Source organism: Cydia fagiglandana, chromosome 27 (genome assembly GCF_963556715.1).
Source record: "Cydia fagiglandana chromosome 27, ilCydFagi1.1, whole genome shotgun sequence".
NCBI classification, from domain to species: domain Eukaryota; kingdom Metazoa; phylum Arthropoda; class Insecta; order Lepidoptera; family Tortricidae; genus Cydia; species Cydia fagiglandana.
This window is the reverse complement of record NC_085958.1, coordinates 4,820,004-4,841,956: the sequence shown is the minus strand read 5'-3', so window position 1 is coordinate 4,841,956 and position 21,953 is coordinate 4,820,004. Positions and strand designations below refer to the sequence as shown.

Sequence of the window (21,953 nt, the reverse complement as noted above, 5' to 3'; positions counted from 1 at the left end):
TCTTATGGCGGCTGGCGCTTACGCTATTATTAACGCCGCTCCAATATTAAGCCGGGCCAATGGTACCTTTGGCCGTAGTTTTTATCCCCGAAAGCACATACTATTATTTCTTAAACAAGGGACTACTTATAAGTTAAATACTTTTCGTAAGGAATATAAAATGTTTATGCTTTTCGACGATTTAGCCATCATTTCGGACCATCAGGGATCTATAAAAAACAAGCTACCCAAATTACAAATTCTACGCAGACGAAGTCGCGGGCAAAAGCTGGTAATAAAATAATTCAATTATTGCGGAACACCTATTTTAGTAGGTAGGTATGGTAGGTAGGTAGGTAGGTAGGTATGTATTTTAATTAAATATCTGAACTTTCCCTTGGTTCCCTGCTGGGGCGTGACTATAAAATTGTGATCTAATAACCACAATAAAGAATAAAAGCGTTTTTGTTCATTTTAGGTATCGTTAAACCTTTCAAGTAAAATTAGAATTGCAAGAAATGTCGATAGTTTATCGATATGACTTTATCGACATTGCTACAGCAAAGTGGGCCGCTTTGTTATTCGTACACTAAATAAAAGGGCATTTCCATTTAAAGTTGTACCCTCGAGTTTTTCGCATGTCCCCTTACATTTTTTGCTCATTACTCTTAGGACGAATTTTTTAACTGGGCAAATGATGTTTTTTATTGAAATATATTATATAGACACATCATTTATGAAGTTTAATGCACAATAAATCACTGTTTTCTTACTTAAAATCAGGTTTTTAGATATGAGAAAATCACCCCGTAGTACTGTCCCCTTCACCGACTTCAATATTTGATGGACTTGTACACATATTTTTTCTATGAAGGCAACACCAAGTAATGCATTCATGGCATAGTTTAAATGTTGAAAAATGTGTTATTAATGAAATAGAGCTTTAAAAACATCAATAATAGGGTTTAATTTCGATAAAAACGTTGTCCCCGCGAAATCGTGAAACGGACATAGTCCGGGTTGGTTACGCAGTTTTCGCTACTTAGCGAAATACTTTTTACCAATATTTTGGGTTTTTTTTATCCTGACAACCCTATGACCATAGATAAAGCTTGTTTAAACGTCAAATTTGATTTAAAACAGTCAATTCGCAACCTCCAAGGGGTACTTGTGTTTGACCGGTAAGTTTACTCAATGTTTTGTCCGTTTTGTTCAACTGATTATGCAGCTTAAACCTTAAGTAACTAAAACACTGTTTATATTAAATAAATCTTGTTTCATATAGTTATTTGTCAAGTAAATAAGTTGAATATTGCGGTTAGTTTTGTATTATTTTGAATAGATTTAATTCTGGATCAGCAAAATCGTAATACGTCCGTTTGGTTACAATTTGAAGCGTAACATATAGCCGGACTAGAAAAATGTAACCAAACGGACACGGTAAAGTCACACGCACATTGAATATATATAGTTTTTAGCGTGACTTTGTCTATACTTATTTAATTCATGTGCAATTAATAAGTAATATTTTATTAAGTAATATTGAGTTCCTTATGATTAAAACTCTATCTACTGATTTTAGTACATAATTTGTAGTCTTTTTTTTATTCACTGAATATTTATGTAAATTTTTGATTATTGTGATCTCGTACTTTGTCCATTAAGTTACATGGGTGTCCATTTGGAAATGTCCCCTTGGTTTCAAAAGTATTTATTATTGTTTATTCAAAGTTTATAAGCTAAAATATTAAACATTTTTGACAATAATCACATGTTTTGTTAATTGTAATGATTTTTATTCGTCACATGGCAGTAATGCCAATAACTATTTAATAAACCTAAAAATAAGGTACGATTTGGGGCCACCCCAAGGCCCCTACCTTTTCTGTTCTCTTTGACGGCGCAGCAACTAGTATCATTTCTCTCTCCTCGCTCTTTTAAAATGCCATTTGTCAAAAAAGGACAACCATACTGTTGACAAGGTGAACTTCAAATCAAGTGTTGCCTTTTTTGATGCATCCAGGCTGTATATGTGTGCGTAAAAACGTGTATGTGTGCTCTTTTAGGGATGTGAAAAGTCGATTTTAATCATGTTATATATCGATAAATGCTACACAGTGGAACGAAATAGCAATTAATTGAAGCTTCGACATCTTTGTTAAACATATACATAATTGAAATGCTAATGAATAATAAATATATTAGAATATTTATTTATTTATTTATTTATTTATTTATTATTCGGAGAACCAACAGCTATCAATTGTACAATAGATATGTATATAGATAACAGAAAGCCAATTATAGGTTCCCGCCAATAGCAACAGGTTAACAAACAAATGGTGGTTAGCACTAAATTTTACAACGTGTTACCACTAATATTCTAAAATACGTATACTTATTATATTATTCTACAATACAAAGCAATACTCTTTATGGTACATACTGAACTAGGAAAACAAAACTTATTAATAATATACATCTATCGATACAGTAATATGCTATCGCATACGACTCGCTCACTTAAATAATTTGTCTGTCAGAATACGTCTTATAGTTGTGATGTTGCTATTAAAAACGTCAATATCACGCTCTTTCGATAGTTCATTTAGACTTTTACCAGCTCGTAATAGAAAGCTATTCTTTCTATAATTTCGCGATGAAAATGGTATTGAGAGGGGAGGGAAGTATCTTTTAGACCTAGATGGAATATTGAAGGAGAGCTTAGCGAGCAATTCAGGACAATCAATGTTACCATTTAAAATTTTAAGTATATAAGTAATATCTGCAATCTGTCGACGTTTATGTAATGGAACAAGATGATGTTTTTTACAGATACTGTCATAATTTGACGAATTATAAGGAGTTTTCAATTTAAAACAGAGATATTTTACAAACTTTTTCTGTATACGTTCAATTCTGTTAACATAAATATTATAACATGGGTTCCAAATTTGAGACGCATATTCAAGTTTGCTTCTTACATATGTACAATAAAGAACTTTAATGGTTTTAATTTGGGTAAAATGTAAGGAGCTACGCATTATAAATCCCAATACCTTAGTAGCACTAGTTACTATATTATCTATATGTGCGTCAAATAATAGCTTTGAATCATGGGTGACTCCCAGGTCCTTCATATATGACACAGTTTTGAGCACATGATTATTAAGCTTATATGTAGTTGGAATTGCATTTTGTTGTCTCGTGAAGGTTAATGTAAAACATTTAGATACATTGAGGTCTAATTTATTGGTCTGACAATATGCAACGAGACGCGTAAGGTCATCTTGTAAAAGAGCAGAATCATCTAATGAATTTACTTTGGTAAAAATTTTCATGTCGTCAGCAAAACAAAGCAATTTAGAAAAATGGAAACAATCACTGATGTCATTTACAAATATATTAAAAAGCAAAGGCCCCAGCAACGATCCTTGCGGAACGCCACTGGGAACAGTTACCCAGCCAGACATATAGTTGTTAATGACGACAGCTTGCGACCTGTTATTAATATAAGACGTGAACCAGCGCAACAGATCACCGTGAATACCCATATTATTTAACTTAGTGATTAGCAATTTATGGTCAATTCTATCGAACGCTTTACTATAGTCTGTATATACTACATCTACTTGACTACCTTCAGACATGACTTTAGTTACATAATCATTAAGGAGTATTAAATTTGAAACGGTAGACTTACATCGCAGGAAACCATGCTGGAAAGGACTAAAATAATTTTTAATTGCCGCATAAACTTGAGTATGAACTAGTTTTTCAAGTACTTTAGCAAGTATACAAAGTTTTGAGATTGGCCTATAATTTGTTACTTCTGTTTTTGGGCCTTTCTTATGAACGGGTGTAATGTAGGCCGATTTCCATATCGAAGGGACGTTACATTCAACAAATGAGCGCTTAAATAGTAGAGATATAGGAATCACAATAGTATTCGCGCAATTAATCAAAAATAGGGCCGGCATATCATCGGGTCCAGCTGATTTTGACGGATCCAATTTTAACAATAACTTTACAACAGCATCAGAGTTAACTTCTATATTAGTTATATGCAAGATAGAACTAGCCACAGAGTCGACCGGCACCACTTGGTCAGTACTAGGCGCAGAAAATGTTGTGTAGAAATAGTTTGAGAAAGCCTCACATATATCTGCGGCTGTATTGACCAATCTTTCATCATACTTTAGACAACTCGGTACACCATGTGTCTTAGAACGCGATTTAATATAGGACCAAAACTGCTTCGGGTCTTTAACAATATTATTTTCAAGGCGTCGAACATATGTTGCAAAACATGACTGTTCAAGTTTTTTGACTCTGTCCCTTTGAATATTAAAAGAGTTTAGATCAGATATATTACCATATATACGAAATTTTCTTAGATATTTAGATTTCTCTTTGATAGCTTTTTTAAGCGCAGGCGAATACCACTTAGGAAAACTATCAGTATGACATATTTTGCTAGGAATATATTTTAAACGCAGTTTTTTAAATGTGGAATAAAAAAAGCTAACCGACTCTTCTAATGAGCGTCGCGAGAATTCATCCTCCCAATTAATCAAGGTCAACTCATTGTTAATGGAAATATAGTCACCTTTATTATAAAAATATTTTATGCGAGAAGCGGGCTTTAAACTACTTATTTTTGCAAATTGAATCGAAACTAATATAGCTTTATGATACGGATCTATCGGTACTAAAGGGTCCAAACACTCACTAACATGTACTACATCATTTGATAAAACAAGGTCTAATAACTTACCATAATGGTTACGGACATCGTTGTATTGACTTAGGTTTAGCGTGTATAACTCATCAATGAAACTGCACTCATCGTTAGTTTTATAGTTCGAGGGCATCAAAGTAGAATGCTGACGAGTCCATATAATATTGCTCATATTAAAATCGCCCATTATTAAGTATTTGTCATCACACCCACGTAATACAGCTTCACCTAGGCTATTAAGGAAATTCGATAATTGCTGTGAGAAAGTATTACCATTACTTTGTTTACACAAATATAAAACACATAGGTGCAGTTTAATTGATGTGTTATGGTGGCCCTTAATAGTCAATGTCACCCATAGATCCTCCGCTGATGAATGGTAGGTAGGTTGAGGAATGACTGCCAACTCCCTTCGAGTAGCTATAATAACGCCTCCTCCTCGATTTTGACCAGTTAAAAGGGGATCACGGTCTCGCCGCCAAACGACATATCGATCATCGAATAACTCCGTGTCCAATACTCCATCTAGTAGCCACGTCTCTGTTAGTAAAATTATGTCATAAGATGCAATGCTTAAGTTACGATAAAATAAAGAAGTTTTGGAACGGAGTCCCCTCACATTTTGGTAATAAATTGTAGGATAATTATCTCCCCCGTTATTATTTAAAGCCATTTGCATTTACAATATGCATAATAACATAATATCAACAAATTAATCGAGCCTGGTAAACAGTGACTAAAATAAAATAAGCGCATACGGTAAAAGAGCTTCATTTGGGACTGTAAATAAATGCAACACAAAGTAGAAATCGTAAGAAGACATAAATGATTTATAGTAAGTGCGAAAGAGCGAGTGATTAAGCATAACTTAAAAGGTCTATGCTGGACAAAGACAAATATAATTAAGTGAGCATGCCCTGAGCGACGATTCTGGAATGCGAATAGCGATAAGCCGTGCACCCGATAACAATAAGCAGCTGGTCCGGCCGGGCCGGGCCAATCAGTGATGCTCAAACGTTGGCATACATGGCCAAAATAGTTGATAGCACAAATTGACATAACTGTAGCGGACTGGAATAGAGACAAAAAGTAAGCTAAGATACAAATTAAAGTAATTTGTTTAAATCACTTTCATTATTAATGACATGAACTTTCGAGTTGTCATCCTTGCGTACGTGAATCTTCGCAAATTTCACCCACACATATTTATAGTTTTTAGATTTCAATTGGGTTTTCGTTTTCGTTAGCAGCATTTTGTAATCAGGTGTTAGATGATCATTCACAAAGATCTTATTATGACAATCCTTGAATCCGAGTTCTTCCGCTGATATAGTCTTCCTTTGTCTCGCTGATGCAATGAAGTTCTCTTTGACATAACGATTAACGAAACTAACTATGATAGATTTTTCTTTAGAATTGTGAACGGGAATCCGGGATATGTAATTAATATTGGTGGTTTGTATCGGGTACCCAACTGTCTCGCCAATGCGCTCGATGATAGTGAAAAGGTTCTCATTATTCTTGATTGGGACACCTTTAACTTCTAAATTGTTTAGACGGTACCATTGGTCACGATTTGTGATTTCCCCCTTAAGCTGATCTATCTGTTGGGTAAGTGAGTTAATTTTGACATTATTTGCTTCGAGATCAGGTATTTTCTTCTCAACTTCGTCTAATCGCGAATTGCATTCAGTCAAATTAGCACTATTTGACTCGCATGAATTTTTGACCTCAGTCAGCTCCAATTTTATGTCTTTTACGTCATGCACTAGACCTGGGAGACACGCGAGGTGAGCCTCCATTTGTTTCAGCTTCGCCATAATCGAATCAAGGTCAGTTGCCTTTGAAGTTGTAGGTGTAGTCTTTTTGCATTTTAGGCACTTCCACGCCGCTTTTCGACTAGCGCTGAGTTTTCTGTATTCTTGCTCCGTTTGGTTAGCACAGCAATATCCTATATTGTTTTCGCAAGATCCACAGCGAATAGCGTCAGTAACATCGTCACCACACAAAGCACACTCCATGATAGAAATATTTGGATACAAAATGAAACTTTGAGAAACACTGGCTACTAAGACAAGTTGCGTAGGCTAATAGGTGGACACGTGCGACGTAGGCGAGCGAGCGCACCAGACTGATAATGATAATGAATGAATATAATAAAATATTTCAATTATTGCGGAACACATATCTTAGTAGGTGTTTATGTATTTTAATTAAATATCTGAACTTTCCCTTGGTTCCCTGCTGGGGCGTGACGATAAAATTGTGATCTGATAACCACAATAAAGAATAAAAGCGTTTTTGTTCATTTTAGATATCGTCAAATCTTTGAAGTAAAATTAAAATTGTAAGAAATGTCGATAGTTTATCGATATGACTTTATCGACATGGCTACAGCAAGGTGGTGTTAAATTGTTAATCGTACACTAAACAAAAGTGGCAACAGTGACAGCTCGCTGAGACCCCGTCTCTATATATTATGTCTATGGGCCACCCCGTAACCAAACCACCTAAAAGTCCCTTTTTATGAAAATTTTTTGTTCTAAATTGGTCATTGATGATTGTTTTTAGGTTGTTTATTAACATTATTATGCTTTAAACATAAAAACATTTGCTTCAAGTATGTATTTTATTCACTATATCTAAAACTATTTGTAACCAAACGGACCGCAAAAAACCTCCCTCATCCTATTAAATATTAATATTAACTGCTTTATGCCAAAAATATGACGATTCTCTTTTGTGTTTCATAAACTAGAATATATTTACTCATAGAATTACATAAAAAGAGTACCAAATAATCCAAATTATATTTTAACTCGTGAAGTGAGTCATGGTAACTTTAAATGGAAATGCCCAAAAGTGGTCCCACTGACAGCTCGCTTGGAAGGTACCTGTATATATTATTATATCTATGAAGGCAACATTTGATTTGAAGTTCACCTTGTCCTTTTTTGACAAATGGCATTTTAAAACAGCGAAGAGAGAGAAATGATACTAATTGCTGCGCCGTCAAGGAGAACAGAAAACGTAGGGGCCTTGTGCTGACCGGACCAAGGTCGCGGTCTAGTCACGGTCTAGTACGCCCATCTGTAAAGCCTCCTCCACACTCGTGCGCGAATCGCGGCGCGAAGCCGCGAACGCGAGTGTGGCGTCGATTTTCGCAGACAGCGAAATCGACTCCACACTCGCGTTCGCGGCTTCGCCCGCGATTCACGCGCATAGTCTGGGCTTTCAATTCAATTTTCATAGCGAACCAGTGTTGCCAGGGCTCTAGTCTTAAGTTACGTTTCGTTTCCCTAAAAGTCACGTTTTTGCTGCTTAAGTCACATTTTTTTATTATTGTATTGTATGGGTAGGTATAGCTGGTCAATCTAATCTTGTCAGTACAAAAAGGCGCGAAATTCAAATTTTCTATGAGACGATATCCCTTTGCGCCTACATTTTTCAAATTTGCCGCCTTTTCTACTGGCAAGATCTGCTTGACCAACTTTAAATCAATTTTGTTGGAAAAAATTCAGAAAATAATATATTTTACAAAAAATCTACTAACTTTATATGATTTTTCTTTTTGAAACACGCACATTTTCATACTTAATGCTATTAATTTGTGATCGATTTCATGAATTTTAAGGCGTATCCAGAAAAGTCAATTTTTCGCAAATCTGATTAAATTGCCCGATCGAATCAGGACGTGCGGACGCAAACGCCAATTTGGCTCGCCGAATAAACCGCCGATTATGACCGATATTACCGATAAAATGGAGTGCAGACGCAAGAATACCAATTTGTGACGTCAGTATTTTCGTTTTGGGGATTTTTTTCAATTTAGGGGGCACTAATATCACCATAAATCTACTTATTGATATTTTTCTTCCTGAAAATAATCAATTCTACCAGCAAAATTGGCATTTGATTACTTTGTCTCACATGTGGATAAAATGCAACTTTCTTATCAGTTTTGGAACAATCACGAGAGCCTTTAAGTGGTATCCAGACGGGATGATCAAATCGACTGATCTGATCAGAAATAAAATTGGGGTCAATCTCCGATTTAAGGCGTTTTCAGATTAATCAATTTTTCGCCAATCTGATTAACCTGCCCGATCGAATCAGAGGCCGCCAGAGGCGTATAGATAACTACTAGGTATACTATCAAACTAAATAACAACATCATGAGGCCTGTTCACTTCCTAAGAAAGTTATGTCCCCAAATAATTGCGCATGTGTGCGCCTGAAGCTTCTATGTGTGCGTTGGCCTCCGAGAAAAAGTTGCGAGTAATAAAAATAAAAACATTTTTCTACAGCAACATTGCTCCCAACTCTGATTTAAATTATCACGAATTTTATACATAATTAATCATAAAACGGGACTTAAAACGCTTAAAACTTAATTACACGCGATTAAGTTTTATAATTAATATTTGCTTCCAACTGTCTTTATCAATATTCATAAAATATATGGAGGGTAGGTACGTCTACCCACCATAATAAAAAAATATATTTGTCAATGACTCTGTCCAACTGCTGTGGTTAAATTTCATAACGAAAATTTTATTTATTAAATCTGTAAATAATAAATACAACGTAGCGGTACAACCACTTAAGACTGTAAGTCTGTACCTACATAGATTACAGCAATGCACATAGAAAATATGCTAAATGCGGAGCAACGGCTGTTGAAGCAGCCAGAGTGAAATTTATACAGCTTTAGTGGGTTCAGAAGGAACCGAGTCATAACGCATCTGGAAAGCGTATTAATTAACCGTGAAGAAATGTATGAATGAATACAAGTTAGAAATCTGTGTAAAATGCCGTGTGTAAAGTGTAGTGTATCTGTGTGTAAAGTGTAATAGGTAGGCATGCCTAATGTTATTTGTATAATACTGAAAACTTTGTGAATGCGCTTTATTAATGTCTATTTTTATTAAGTTGTCAGGGTTTAATTTTCAGTGTATATTTCTATATGTAAAACATAATACAATGTTATAAACATAAATATGCCTTTTATTTAAATCAATAGATAATACCACAAACAAGGGGTAATATTTGCATCTTTCATATATTTCGTGATATGAAGATAACAAATATGTTTATCAACATAATTACTATATACCTATAATACCAATATCCGCCAGGCTAAACCGGTTGTCAAATTTAGTTCCATTGGTACACATTGAGGGCGCCAGTAGTATAAACGTATAAACGGTTGGGGACATTTTTTTGTATGGAGTTACCGTTCTTCTCCTAGTGAGTATTATATTCTTTGGTCAAGGTAACAAGCATAGACTTATAATATATAGAGACGGTGTCTCAGCGAGCTGTCACTGTTGCCACTTTTGTTTAGTGTACGATTAACAATTTAACACCACCTTGCTGTAGCCATGTCGATAAAGTCATATCGATAAACTATCGACATTTCTTACAATTTTAATTTTACTTCAAAGGTTTGACGATATCTAAAATGAACAAAAACGCTTTTATTCTTTATTGTGGTTATCAGATCACAATTTTATCGTCACGCCCCAGCAGGGAACCAAGGGAAAGTTCAGATATTTAATTAAAATACATAAATACCTACTAAGATATGTGTTCCGCAATAATTGAAATATTTTATTATATTCTAATATATTTATTATTCATTAGCATTTCAATTATGTATATGTTTAACGAAGATATTGAAGCTTCAATTAATAGCTATATCGTTCCACTGTGTAGCGTTTATCGATATATAACATGATTAAAATCGACTTTTCACATCCCTAAAAGAGCACACATACACGTTTTTAAGCACACATACACAGCCTGGATGCATCAAAAAAGGCAACACTTGATTTGAAGTTCACCTTGTCAACAGTATGGTTGTCCTTTTTTGACAAATGGCATTTTAAAAGAGCGAGGAGAGAGAAATGATACTAATTGCTGCGCCGTCAAAGAGAACAGAAAACGTAGGGGCCTTGGTAACAAGTCTCATTTTGCCACGACTCGTCAAAGTGCCAGAGAGCCTACCGCGAACCATGTGAAACGTGTTGCCTTCCTGTCACACTTACGTACGAATTTACAAGTGCGACAGAGAGGCAACACGTCGAACGTGGTTCACGGTAGGTCATCAGTGCAAGTGTCAACTTGGGTGCGTTCACTGCGTTCCTAAATAGTACGAATTGCAGAATTAAACTTGTCCAAAATTCGACTAGCTTAAAAAGTCACAAAAATTGCCTCATGATCGAAAGTCACGCACATGTCTCACGAGAAGGCGAAAAGTCACGATAATGTGACTTTTGCATAGACATAATATATATATATAGACGGTGTCTCAGCGAGCTGTCACTGTTGCCACTTTTGTTTAGTGTACGATTAACAATTTAACACCACCTTGCTGTAGCCATGTCGATAAAGTCATATCGATAAACTATCGACATTTCTTACAATTTTAATTTTACTTCAAAGGTTTGACGATATCTAAAATGAACAAAAACGCTTTTATTCTTTATTGTGGTTATCAGATCACAATTTTATCGTCACGCCCCAGCAGGGAACCAAGGGAAAGTTCAGATATTTAATTAAAATACATAAATACCTATTAAGATATGTGTTCCGCAATAATTGAAATATTTTATTATATTCTAATATATTTATTATTCATTAGCATTTCAATTATGTATATGTTTAACGAAGATATTGAAGCTTCAATTAATAGCTATTTCGTTCCGCTGTGTAGCGTTTATCGATATATAACATGATTAAAATCGACTTTTCACATCCCTAAAAGAACACACATACACGCTTTTACGCACACATTCACAGCCTGGATGCATCAAAAAAGACAACAGTTGGTTTGAAGTTCACCTTGTCAGCAGTATGGTTGTCCTTTTTTGACAAATGGCATTTTAAAAGAGCGAGGAGAGAGAAATGATACTAGTTGCTGCGCCGTCAAATAGAACAATAAACGTAGGGGCCTTGGACTTTTGTGACCATCTGGCAACACTGTAGCGAACTGTCAATGTCAACGTAACATCCGTTCAAGCCCCCTACTCTGTCTGTTCTCTTTCACGGCGCAGCAACTAGTATCATTTCTCCCTCCTTGCTCTTTTAAAAATGCCGTTTGTCAAAAAAGGACAACCATACTGTTGACAAGATGGACTTCAAATCCAAGTGGCCCCTTTTTAGGCGACCCAGGTTGTGCATGTGTGCATAAAAACGTATATGTGTGCTCTTTTAGGGATGTGAAAAGTCGATTTTAACATAGATATAAGAATATATACAGATACCTTCCAAGCGAGCTGTCAGTGGGACCACTTTTTGTTTAGTGTACGATTAACAAAGCGACCCACTTTGCTGTAGCCATATCGATAAAGTCATATCGATAAACTATCTACATTTCTTGCAATTTTAATTTTACTTCAAAGGTTTAACTATACCTAAAATGAACAAAAACGCTTTTTTTCTTTATTGTCGTTATCAAGCCCGCTCCACACTCGTGCGCGAATCGCGGCGCGAAGCCGCGAACGCGAGTCTGGAGTCGATTTCGCATATCAGCGAACTAGACTCCACACTCGCGTTCGCGGCTTCGCCCGCGATTCACGCGCATAGTCTGGAGGGCGCTTCAGATCACAATTTTATAGTCACGCCCCAGGAGAGAACCAAGGGAAAGTTCAGATATTTAATTAAAATACATAAATACCTCCTAAAAAATAGGTGGTCCGCAATAATTGAATTATTTTATTACATTATAATATATTCATTATCCATTAGCATTTCAATTATGTTTATGTTTAACGAAGATATTGAAGCTTCAATTAATCGCTATTTCGTTCCGCTGTGTAGCGTTTATCGATATATAACGTTTTTGTTTTTGTTCATTTTAGGTATAGTTAAACCTTTGAAGTAAAATTAAAATTGCAAGAAATGTCGATAGTTTATCGATATGACTTTATCGACATGGCTACAGCAAAGTGTGTCGCTTTGTTAATCGTACACTAAACAAAAAGTGGTCCCACTGACAGCTCGCTTGGAAGGTATCTGTATATATTCTTATCAGTGTTGCCAGATGGTCACAAAAGTCACATTTTTCGTGACTTTTCGCCTTCTCGTGTGACATGTGCGTGACTTACGATCTTGAGGCAATTTTTGTGACTTTTTAAGCTAGTCGAATTTTGGACAAGTTTAGTTCTGCAGTTTGTATTACTTAGGAACGCGGTGAACGCACCCAAGTTGACACTTGCACTGACACCTTGACGTTACATCCACCATCATGTTTATTATAATAATCGTGGCAAGGTGAGACTTGTTACCTTGACATGACGGTGTCATTTAGTTTGATAGTAGTAGTTATATTTTTAGTGTATGATTCATTTCTTTTAGCCTCATATCTCGAATATCTGTACGAATAGCATTATAATTACTTCGGACAAAAGTTTTACCACAAAATTTTCTACAAATTTGGTTATGTTCATTTTTACTCTGCGATCAATACTTTAGGAGCCACAGGCTGTTAAAGTTAAATAAGAGATAAAAAATATACGGTTTAAGAAAACGTCGTTTTTTCGTAATTGTTCATCATAAATAAGTAAATAATAGTTTAGGATAAGCAAGCTAAGCGACTTGCTGCTTTAATATAAAAAAACCAGCCTAGAGCATGTCGGGCAATGCTCAGTGTAGGGTTCCGTAGTTACCCGTCCGTCAAAATAGACCATTTGCAAAAACTCAAAAACTGCTAAACCGATTAGGTTCGCTATATTTTTCCTTAAAAGTCTTTACTAAGTTTTACTTTCACGATTTTTTTAATATTTTTTGGATCATGGTTAAAATGCTAGGGGAACTAAAGTGGAAAACACAACTTTTTTACTTTCAGATCTATTATCATCGAAAATATTAAGTTAAGAAAAAATGGTCCTTAAAGACCCTTATTCATTTTAAAAGACCTATCCAAGACACGCTACACTATAGGGTTAAAGCGAAAAAAAAAATTCATCCCCACTTAACGTAGGGAGTAAGGGGAGTCGCCTTAAAAAAATATTATTCTAGTTTATATTTTACGACTTTGTAAGTGTAACAAATTTATATATTCATGCCAAATTTAATAATAGAAACTAGAAAAAAATATTTTTTATACGGTGGCTGCCCTACATTAAAGTGGGGATGAATTTTTTTTCGCTTCCACCTTATAGTGTGGGATATAGTTAGATAGGTCTGATAGAACGAATACGGGTCTTCAAGAACCATTTTTTGATCAACTTAATATTTTCGGAAAGAAAAAAAAATGTTTTTTCCCCTTTAGTTCCCCTAACTTTTGAACCATGGGTCCAAAAAATATGATAAAAATCATAAAAACATAGCTTAGTAAAGACTTTTAAGGAAAAATATAGCGAACCTAATCGGTATAGCTGTTTTTGAGTTTTTGCGAATAGTCTATTTTGACAGACGGATAACTACGGAACCCTACACTGAGCATGGCCCGACATGCTCTTAACCGTTTTTTTTTTATATTTTATCAGCAGGTCACTTAGCTTGCTTACTCCAAACTAAATTTTTTATTTATGATGAACAATTACGAAAAAACGACGTTTTCTTAAATCGTCTATTTTTTATCCTAATTTTACTTTAACAGCCTGAAGCTCCTAAAGTATTGATCGTAGAGTAAAAATAAACATAACCAAATTTGTAGGAAATTTTATGATAAAACTTTTGTCCGAAGTAATTATAATGCTATTTGTACATATATATTCGAGATATGAGCAAAAATATGAAAAAAGGTACCTTCAACTCTCCCTGCACCCTCAGCACACCCCCTACCCTCGAGGACTTTTAGTATGTTTATCTGGACACCACAAGGTATACCTGTACCAATTTTCAAAACTACACAAATCAATTCCGCAGATTTTTCTAATTTGCTTGGGTTATTGAAAATCTTAATTTTTTAACTTTCTCATTGACCCCCCAAAAGTAGCCCCCATGCTTAAAATTCATTTGTTTACTACATGACTTACATGTCCGTCTTTGGGTCACTAATTTACATATGTGTACCAAATTTCAACTTAATTGGTCCAGTAGTTTCCGTGAAAATAGGCTGTGACAGACGGACAGACAGACAGACGCTCGTTTTTTCCTTTTGAGGAAAAATCATATAAGGTTAGTAGATTTTCTTGCGAAATATATTATTTTCTGAGTTTCTTCTAACAAAATCGATTTACCTACCCATACAATACAATAATATAAAAATGTGACTTGAGCAGCAAAAACGTGACTTTTAGGGAAACGAAACGTAACTTATGACTCCAGAGCCCTGGCAACACTGATTCTTATATCTATGCATCCGTTTGGCCTAATCTATGGGCTTGGCAAACGACAAGCAGTAAATTTGTTTACTGAATATTTCTGGAACTATAAATTAATTGTATTTACTAATAAATGTGTAGCATTTTGCGTAATAACTTCCTTTTTTAAAAACTTATTTAATCGATGCCCTTCTTCGATTAATAACTTACCGCGTCAAACTAACCTGCGCATACACATAAACACGTAAAAACAGTATGTCACTGGAAGAAAGTATAAAAGAGGAAGACGAGTGCATAAAAGAGGAGCCTCACTGTCATATTGACCATCATCTAAGCACTGGGCTGGACCCTGTAGTGCGTATAAAGGCAGAGTCTGAATGTGCCACAGATATACCAGAGAGCAAAGAGGATTCAGAAGATATTGTGAGGGATGAGCTGGCTGGGTATACCGGCCAGGAAGTGAAGAATGAACTTGACCTGGCCTCGGAACTGTTACGTCAGATCGAAGATGACCATAGTAAGTTTTGTTACAGATTTTGTTTTTAAACTCCATAATAAGAGTGTGATGTGATGACATCAACTGTTGCATATCATTGAAAACTTTAAAAAAATTCTTTAATTTTGGCCTAACTCTGTCTAGTATTAAAAAAAAGTAAACAAACAATTTGTACATTTCTGGGTAGTTATAACATTTATTGGTTAACCAACCAAATACAAAACCGCCTGGATCACTCACTGAACGACCTGACTTTAACCTAAACTGCAAAACGCAATTCAAGACCAAAAAAAGTAAGACAATGTTGCCATTGCAATGATTTGTTTGTAAAATAGTAAATTCCTTCTGATAAATAATAATGCTAAGATACATTATTCATTAGTAATTTTACTCCTACTATTTAAAAAAAGTACTTTTATTTACTTATTTTTACATAAATACAAGACGCGCTATAAAAAGTGGCAACATTGTTGACTTTTTTTGGTCTTGAATTACGTTTTGCAGTATACATTATTTGATCATGTAATGTTTTCAACTACCCTCAACTGGCTTAAGGAGCCATTTGAGGGTAGATTTTGTTTACTTTTATTTAAATACCTAAAGACACAAAGAATAGTCTAGTTCAGCTCTCCAGAGGTTAAACATTGTATTGAGGCAAAAAATTGTTCCTATTTTTTTCATCAATACAATGTGTTACACAACTTACACAACAAATAATTAACTTTTTCATTAGATCAGGTTATTTTATTACTCCGTTCCAAGGAAATTAATGTAACTATTTGAAAGAATACCATGCTTTGTTACAGTTTCAATTGATGGATGGATGGAAACACAGATTAAGGAGGAGACAAATCCGGAGTTTTTAAGTTGTGTCAAGCAAATATTGCACCAGAATTGTGTTGTCAAACTCGAGCGCATACCTATTGATAATTTCAAGAAATCTCAACGCCATTCATTGCCCAGGTTAACTTCTATTCCAACAGCAAAACTGAAGAGAACAAGAAAAAATTGTAACAAAAAGACCCTTAAAGTTGCGAAGAAAGTTTACATTTGTGATACTTGCAGCAAACCATATGCAAGGAGAGCTTCAATTATCAAACACTTACTAAATAAAATGTGTGGAAAACCTTACGCTTGTGAAATATGTCAAAAGAAGTTCCCGTACCCTTCGTCTTTACGTAACCATAAGTTAACTCATTCAGGGGAGAAACATTTGTATGAAAAACCTTACGCTTGTGAAATATGTCAAAAGAAGTTCCCGTACCCTTCTTCTTTACGTAACCATAAGTTAACTCATTCAGGGGAGAAACATTTGTATGAAAAACCTTACGCTTGTGAAATATGTCAAAAGAAGTTCCTGTACCCTTCGTCTTTACGTGAACATAAGTTAACTCATTCAGGGGAAAAACCTTACGCTTGTGAAATATGTCAAAAGAAGTTCCCGTACCCTTCGTCTTTACGTAAACATAAGTTAACTCATTCAGGGGAGAAACCTTTCAAGTGTGAACTATGTGGAAGAAAGTTTGCCACTCAGTCATCCTTGAAATACCATGTTCTTACACACATGGATGACCGTCTGTTTTCTTGTGATATATGTAACAAGAGATTTAATTACGAAAGAAATTTAATCAACCATAAACGTTCTCACTCGGACGAGAAGCCTTTTGAGTGCGATGTTTGTGGGAAGCGATTGAAACATAAAGAAAGTTTGGACGAGCATTTACAAACGCACGGATTTTACGGTAGTAAACAGATGTTTTCCTGCGACTTTTGTGAAAGTAAGTTTGGTCGAAAGTCCCATTTGGTTATACATGAGAGAAGACACACTGGCGAAAAGCCATTTCCATGTGAAGTTTGCAAAAAGGGTTTTATTTCTAACTCAGTGTTAACATCACATATGAGAATACACACCGGGGAAAGACCTTATGCCTGCGAAATATGCCCAATGCGGTTCACAACAAGTGGAAGATTGAGTTTCCATAAGCAAAAGCATTCAAGAGCGAATTATAAGCCACGAATTTGTCAAGGGCAAGTGTTTAAGTGAAATTTCAGAGGGTATCAAATTTTCTTGCGCAGTGTAATCATTAAATTTGTTGAAACTTCACGAAAAAATTAAGGACAAACTGTTTGCTTTTTTTGTTTTGTATTTAATTATACGTCGTATAACTGAGGCGGTTTGTAAGAAGTTAATGGTCAGCTTTTAGTCCCAAAACTCAGGCAAGAAAATTACATTTACGTCCGTCTGAAAAGGTATAATTTGTTACTGAACTGTACAAATAAATGACACAATAAATAGTACAATATAAAAAATTGTGTTTTCATTGCATATTTATCCGGCTGGTCCCCGTGGGGAGTACGACCAACGTCTTCAGAAAAAGTAAACCGAAATGTAAAAACATAAACATAACTTAACAAAAACCAGATTATACAATAAATATTTAAATAAAGCAAATCTAGAACGCAAAACAACAATCTAACCTGAACCAAGCCAGAAGACTGGCAATTCTAGGGGAGGCCTTTGCCAGAAGGCAAACTGACAAGGAAACATCCAGTTGAAAACACAATTGAAAATATTAACATGTATATAGATTAAGACTTAGTTTTAGTTGTAGTTTTAGTTTTTTGCATGCCAGATGCTGGTGAAATATGTGTTACCCAATATTGTGTGACTATCTTTTGTACCATATTTCATGCAAAATAAAGTTATTTGTATTTGTAAGTTTAAATGTCAGATATAAAGGCTATATTATTATAGCATATTTATAGATATAAGGCCCCCTTATACCCTTATCAAATAACTCAGATGGTATGATGGTTAGTCACTCTTAGTTACCCTATCTAATAACTATTTCTCGAACCCCACAATACATTATATTTCTTATCAATTAAAACTTATACCTAAACACACTCGATCAATTATTAAATTAACTCTAAATTAAACTAAATTAAAACTAAGCTAAATAAAGCCACAACCGAGAACTCAATCAAAAAACTCGTCCCGCGCCCTTCCAGATGCAAAGGTGCCCATCACACTCGCCGCGTTGCCACGCTGGACCGCGATAGACAGCCTCTGCATCAGGAATGACCCGGAACGAGGGTCATGACCTCCCTCCCTCAAACGTTGCCCCAATTCGCTCAAAAACTTTCTCGAACGGTATTACTTAGACTAATATTATTAGTCGTCGAAATGTCAAATAGTATGGGTTGTCCTGACAACACACTAATAATATTAGACTAATATCGTTCGCGAAATGGGCCCCTGTCAAGCCCTACGAGTTACCATGGCAACACGCTAATAATACATACATATTAGACTAATACCGTTCGAGAAATGAGCCCCTGGTCATGCGTGTAGATGTTACCATAATAGGGCTTCCAAATAAAATAAGTAGCTACATATTGAATGAATAATCAGGGCCGTCTTTAGCTATGCTGGGGTCCTTGGGCACAAAGATTTTGGGGCTCTTTTGGAAAGTAAAGAAAGCTAATCAAACTAACATTTTTCTACTATGATCTTTTATTCATTATGGGTAATCAAATATACTGTTAAGGCCAGCGCAAACCGGCGGAGCGTAGCGCAGATCACCGGGGAGGATTTACGCCGCGCAGCGCACACCGGCGAGGTAAAATCGCGATATCGCAAGCGCCCGCCAGCCCGAGCGCTGGCGGCCGGCGCACCAAGAAGCACTTCGGCGCAGGCCGGGGGATGCCGCGGCATGCCGCCGCGTGTACTCTATCACAAGGGATTAGTGACTAGTGTGCACGAGTTCTCACCCGTCGTCCCGGCGCTACTCCGGCGCACTCGGGAGGCCTCGGCGCATGCCGTCGCTGTATCCTCTAACGTGCTCCTCGATGCCGCGGAGTAACAATCCTCCGTGATGCTCCGAGGTCGGTCTCAAAGCATTTAAATTTATACCCGAAGGTAACTGAAATAGGGAAGAAAATACATTGATAATTTTAAAGTGATCTCCGTTGCGCTCTGTCGGTTTGCGCAGGCCTTTACAGTCTGTCCTTCGGGGCCCCTTGAGGATGGGGGCCCTGTGTGCCCTTATGGTAAAGACGGTACCTGGATTAATTGTACGGTGACATTTTATTAAAAGTCATTTAATAATTTCAAACTATTTGCTTTAATTTCACTCATTTATAATAAACTCAATTAGCACAAGACTATTTCCTAATAGGAGAAAATAAAAACAGAAATGCCATACATAAAAGCCATAAAAAATACATAAAAAAAATACATAAAATACATAAAAACACAAAAAAATACATAAAATACATAAAAGCCATGAAAAGTTTCAGAGGGTTCCTTATACCTACACACAGGGCCGGATTAAGCATATCGGGGCCCCCCACAGTCAATTCTGCACACAGCGTATTCAGTACAGGGAAATAAATTTGCGGTTTTAATTTAAATCTTCAGCGTTGGCCAAGCCGATCTTAATCGAACGATGTCTTTTTCGCTCTTATTGCGTGGACTTAAAGCTTATTCTATCGGTTTTGGCCGATTCCGCGTCGCGTCAAGTGTGGGGAGAGCCCGTTAGGCTTAAGGTCAATTCCCAGTGGAATACCAAAGATGTGAGCTTCTGCGTCACTTTCCTATATACCTCTATTGGCAAATTTTAAGCGAGGAAAGCTAAGCTGAACTAGTGGCGCAAAGTAGATTTTCGCAATAGTTAATATTTTGCGAGGCTGAACAGCGATTGTCCGACCATAAGACCAAACGCCGAGCCACATGATTAGAATCCATATGTTAAAATGTTATGTTAAAATCACTTAAATTACTAGAGTTAGACCAAGATAAGGCTGTAACAATTTTGATAGCACTCGCAGTGCAAGTGTTATTTTAAACGTCAAAACTTATATGAAATTATGACGTATAAATAATACTTGCACTGCGTATGCTATCAAAATCATTGCATACTTTGGTCTAACTCTATTCATTCACCAGTCAAGCTAACATGTCGATGATAAAGGGGACAACTAAAGAACCAAAAATAAACGCGAGCGCAGCGAGCGCGAAATTTTTTTCGCAAATTGTGAATACGTTTTAAAAGGCCGAGTATCGATCTTCATCTGGGCCTAAAAGTCCGAACTGCCCCAGTGAGGCGAGCTTTCATGCGAAGCCGTGCTTCATCAGGCTTCAGGATAAATACTTAGTTGAGCACAGACACGAACCAATGTCTATTGTATTAAAAAGCGAGACCGCAGGCCAAGCTTGGCGCAGCGAGGCCAAAGGCTAAGCTGAAGTAGAGGAGATGTGGAACACAAACCAATGGTAAATTGAGGTAAAAAGTGAGGTCGAGCATACCTATGAAAAACTGGGCACACGTTCGTCTTCTTTCTTTTTCTTTGTTTTAATCAATAGTCCTCGTGATTCTGAGTCGAACTAACCCAAAAGTTGTTAGTTGTTCGAAAAAAAATGAACTATTTTTCCTGAAAATCTCTATTATTACAACTTTACAACAGGTACGCAGAATACGCCCCGTAAACTGTAACGTTTTGCTTCCATTTTATTACAGTATCTCATTAATTTAAATGGATCGAAAAAAAAAACAATAACAAGGTATACTCATTATAAGAATAAAAAAATTACTCATGAATTTTGACCCTATGGAACAAAATTTTATTTGATGCACGGTGAGCCGCCGGGGCCCCCTAGCCGAGGCGGGGTCCCTAGGCAGTTGCCTACTTTGACTTAGGGTTAATCCGGCCCTGCCTACACAGATATAAGAACAACACCACCAGACCACCACCACCACCAGAGTTCCGTAATACCACCCAACTAATAGACAGTCTTCCAAAAGTAACTCGAATATCTTGATTTATATAATTATTACCTAGTTTTGAGGCCAAATAGTTTAATGCTGGAGATATATTCAGAAAGAAAATTTAATATTGATAATAAATTTGGTATTGGTGCTTAGGTCAGTGTTGAAATAGTGAACCATAGGTTTACTATTTTACCATAGATAGGTGGTTTTACAGCTTTGTAATGTCATTAAATACAAAAAATAACAAGTATTATACACAACACAAAGTACAAGCAATACAATTATGTATACGATACATTCATCATTACACAAAAAAAATACTTAAAATGTAAGTTTTTTAGGTATTTAATTTATTAATTAGGTATTAAAACGGGACCCTATTACTAAGACTCCGCTGTCCGTCCGTCCTTCTGTCTGTCACCAGGCTGTATCTCATGAACCGTCATAGCTAGGCAGTTAAAATAAAAATAACATCAATACCGCGTATGGCATTGTTCCTGTCAATTTTTTTAAAATAAAAATGATAAATCCTGCCTTCGAACCATTTGTAATAACTTCGGTGTCAGTATGTCCACCTGAAATGGTTAGTTACAGTTAATAAAATAAAATATATAAATATTGGGGACATCTTACACTGATCGACCTAGTCCCAAACTAAGCATAGCTTGTACTATGGGTACTAGGCGACG

The 21,953-nt window shown here is 36.0% G+C and overlaps 1 protein-coding gene across 1 annotated transcript; it reads left to right on the top strand.

Moving 5' to 3' along the window:
• Nucleotides 1-15,109: 15,109 nt before the first annotated feature.
• LOC134677876 (zinc finger protein OZF-like) lies at nucleotides 15,110-17,753 on the top strand. The gene is made up of 2 exons (XM_063536309.1): nucleotides 15,110-15,511; nucleotides 16,297-17,753. The coding sequence occupies exons 1-2, from the start codon at nucleotides 15,250-15,252 to the stop codon at nucleotides 17,532-17,534; spliced, it is 1,500 nt and encodes a 499-aa protein (XP_063392379.1). The 5' UTR covers nucleotides 15,110-15,249; the 3' UTR covers nucleotides 17,535-17,753.
• Nucleotides 17,754-21,953: the final 4,200 nt, after the last annotated feature.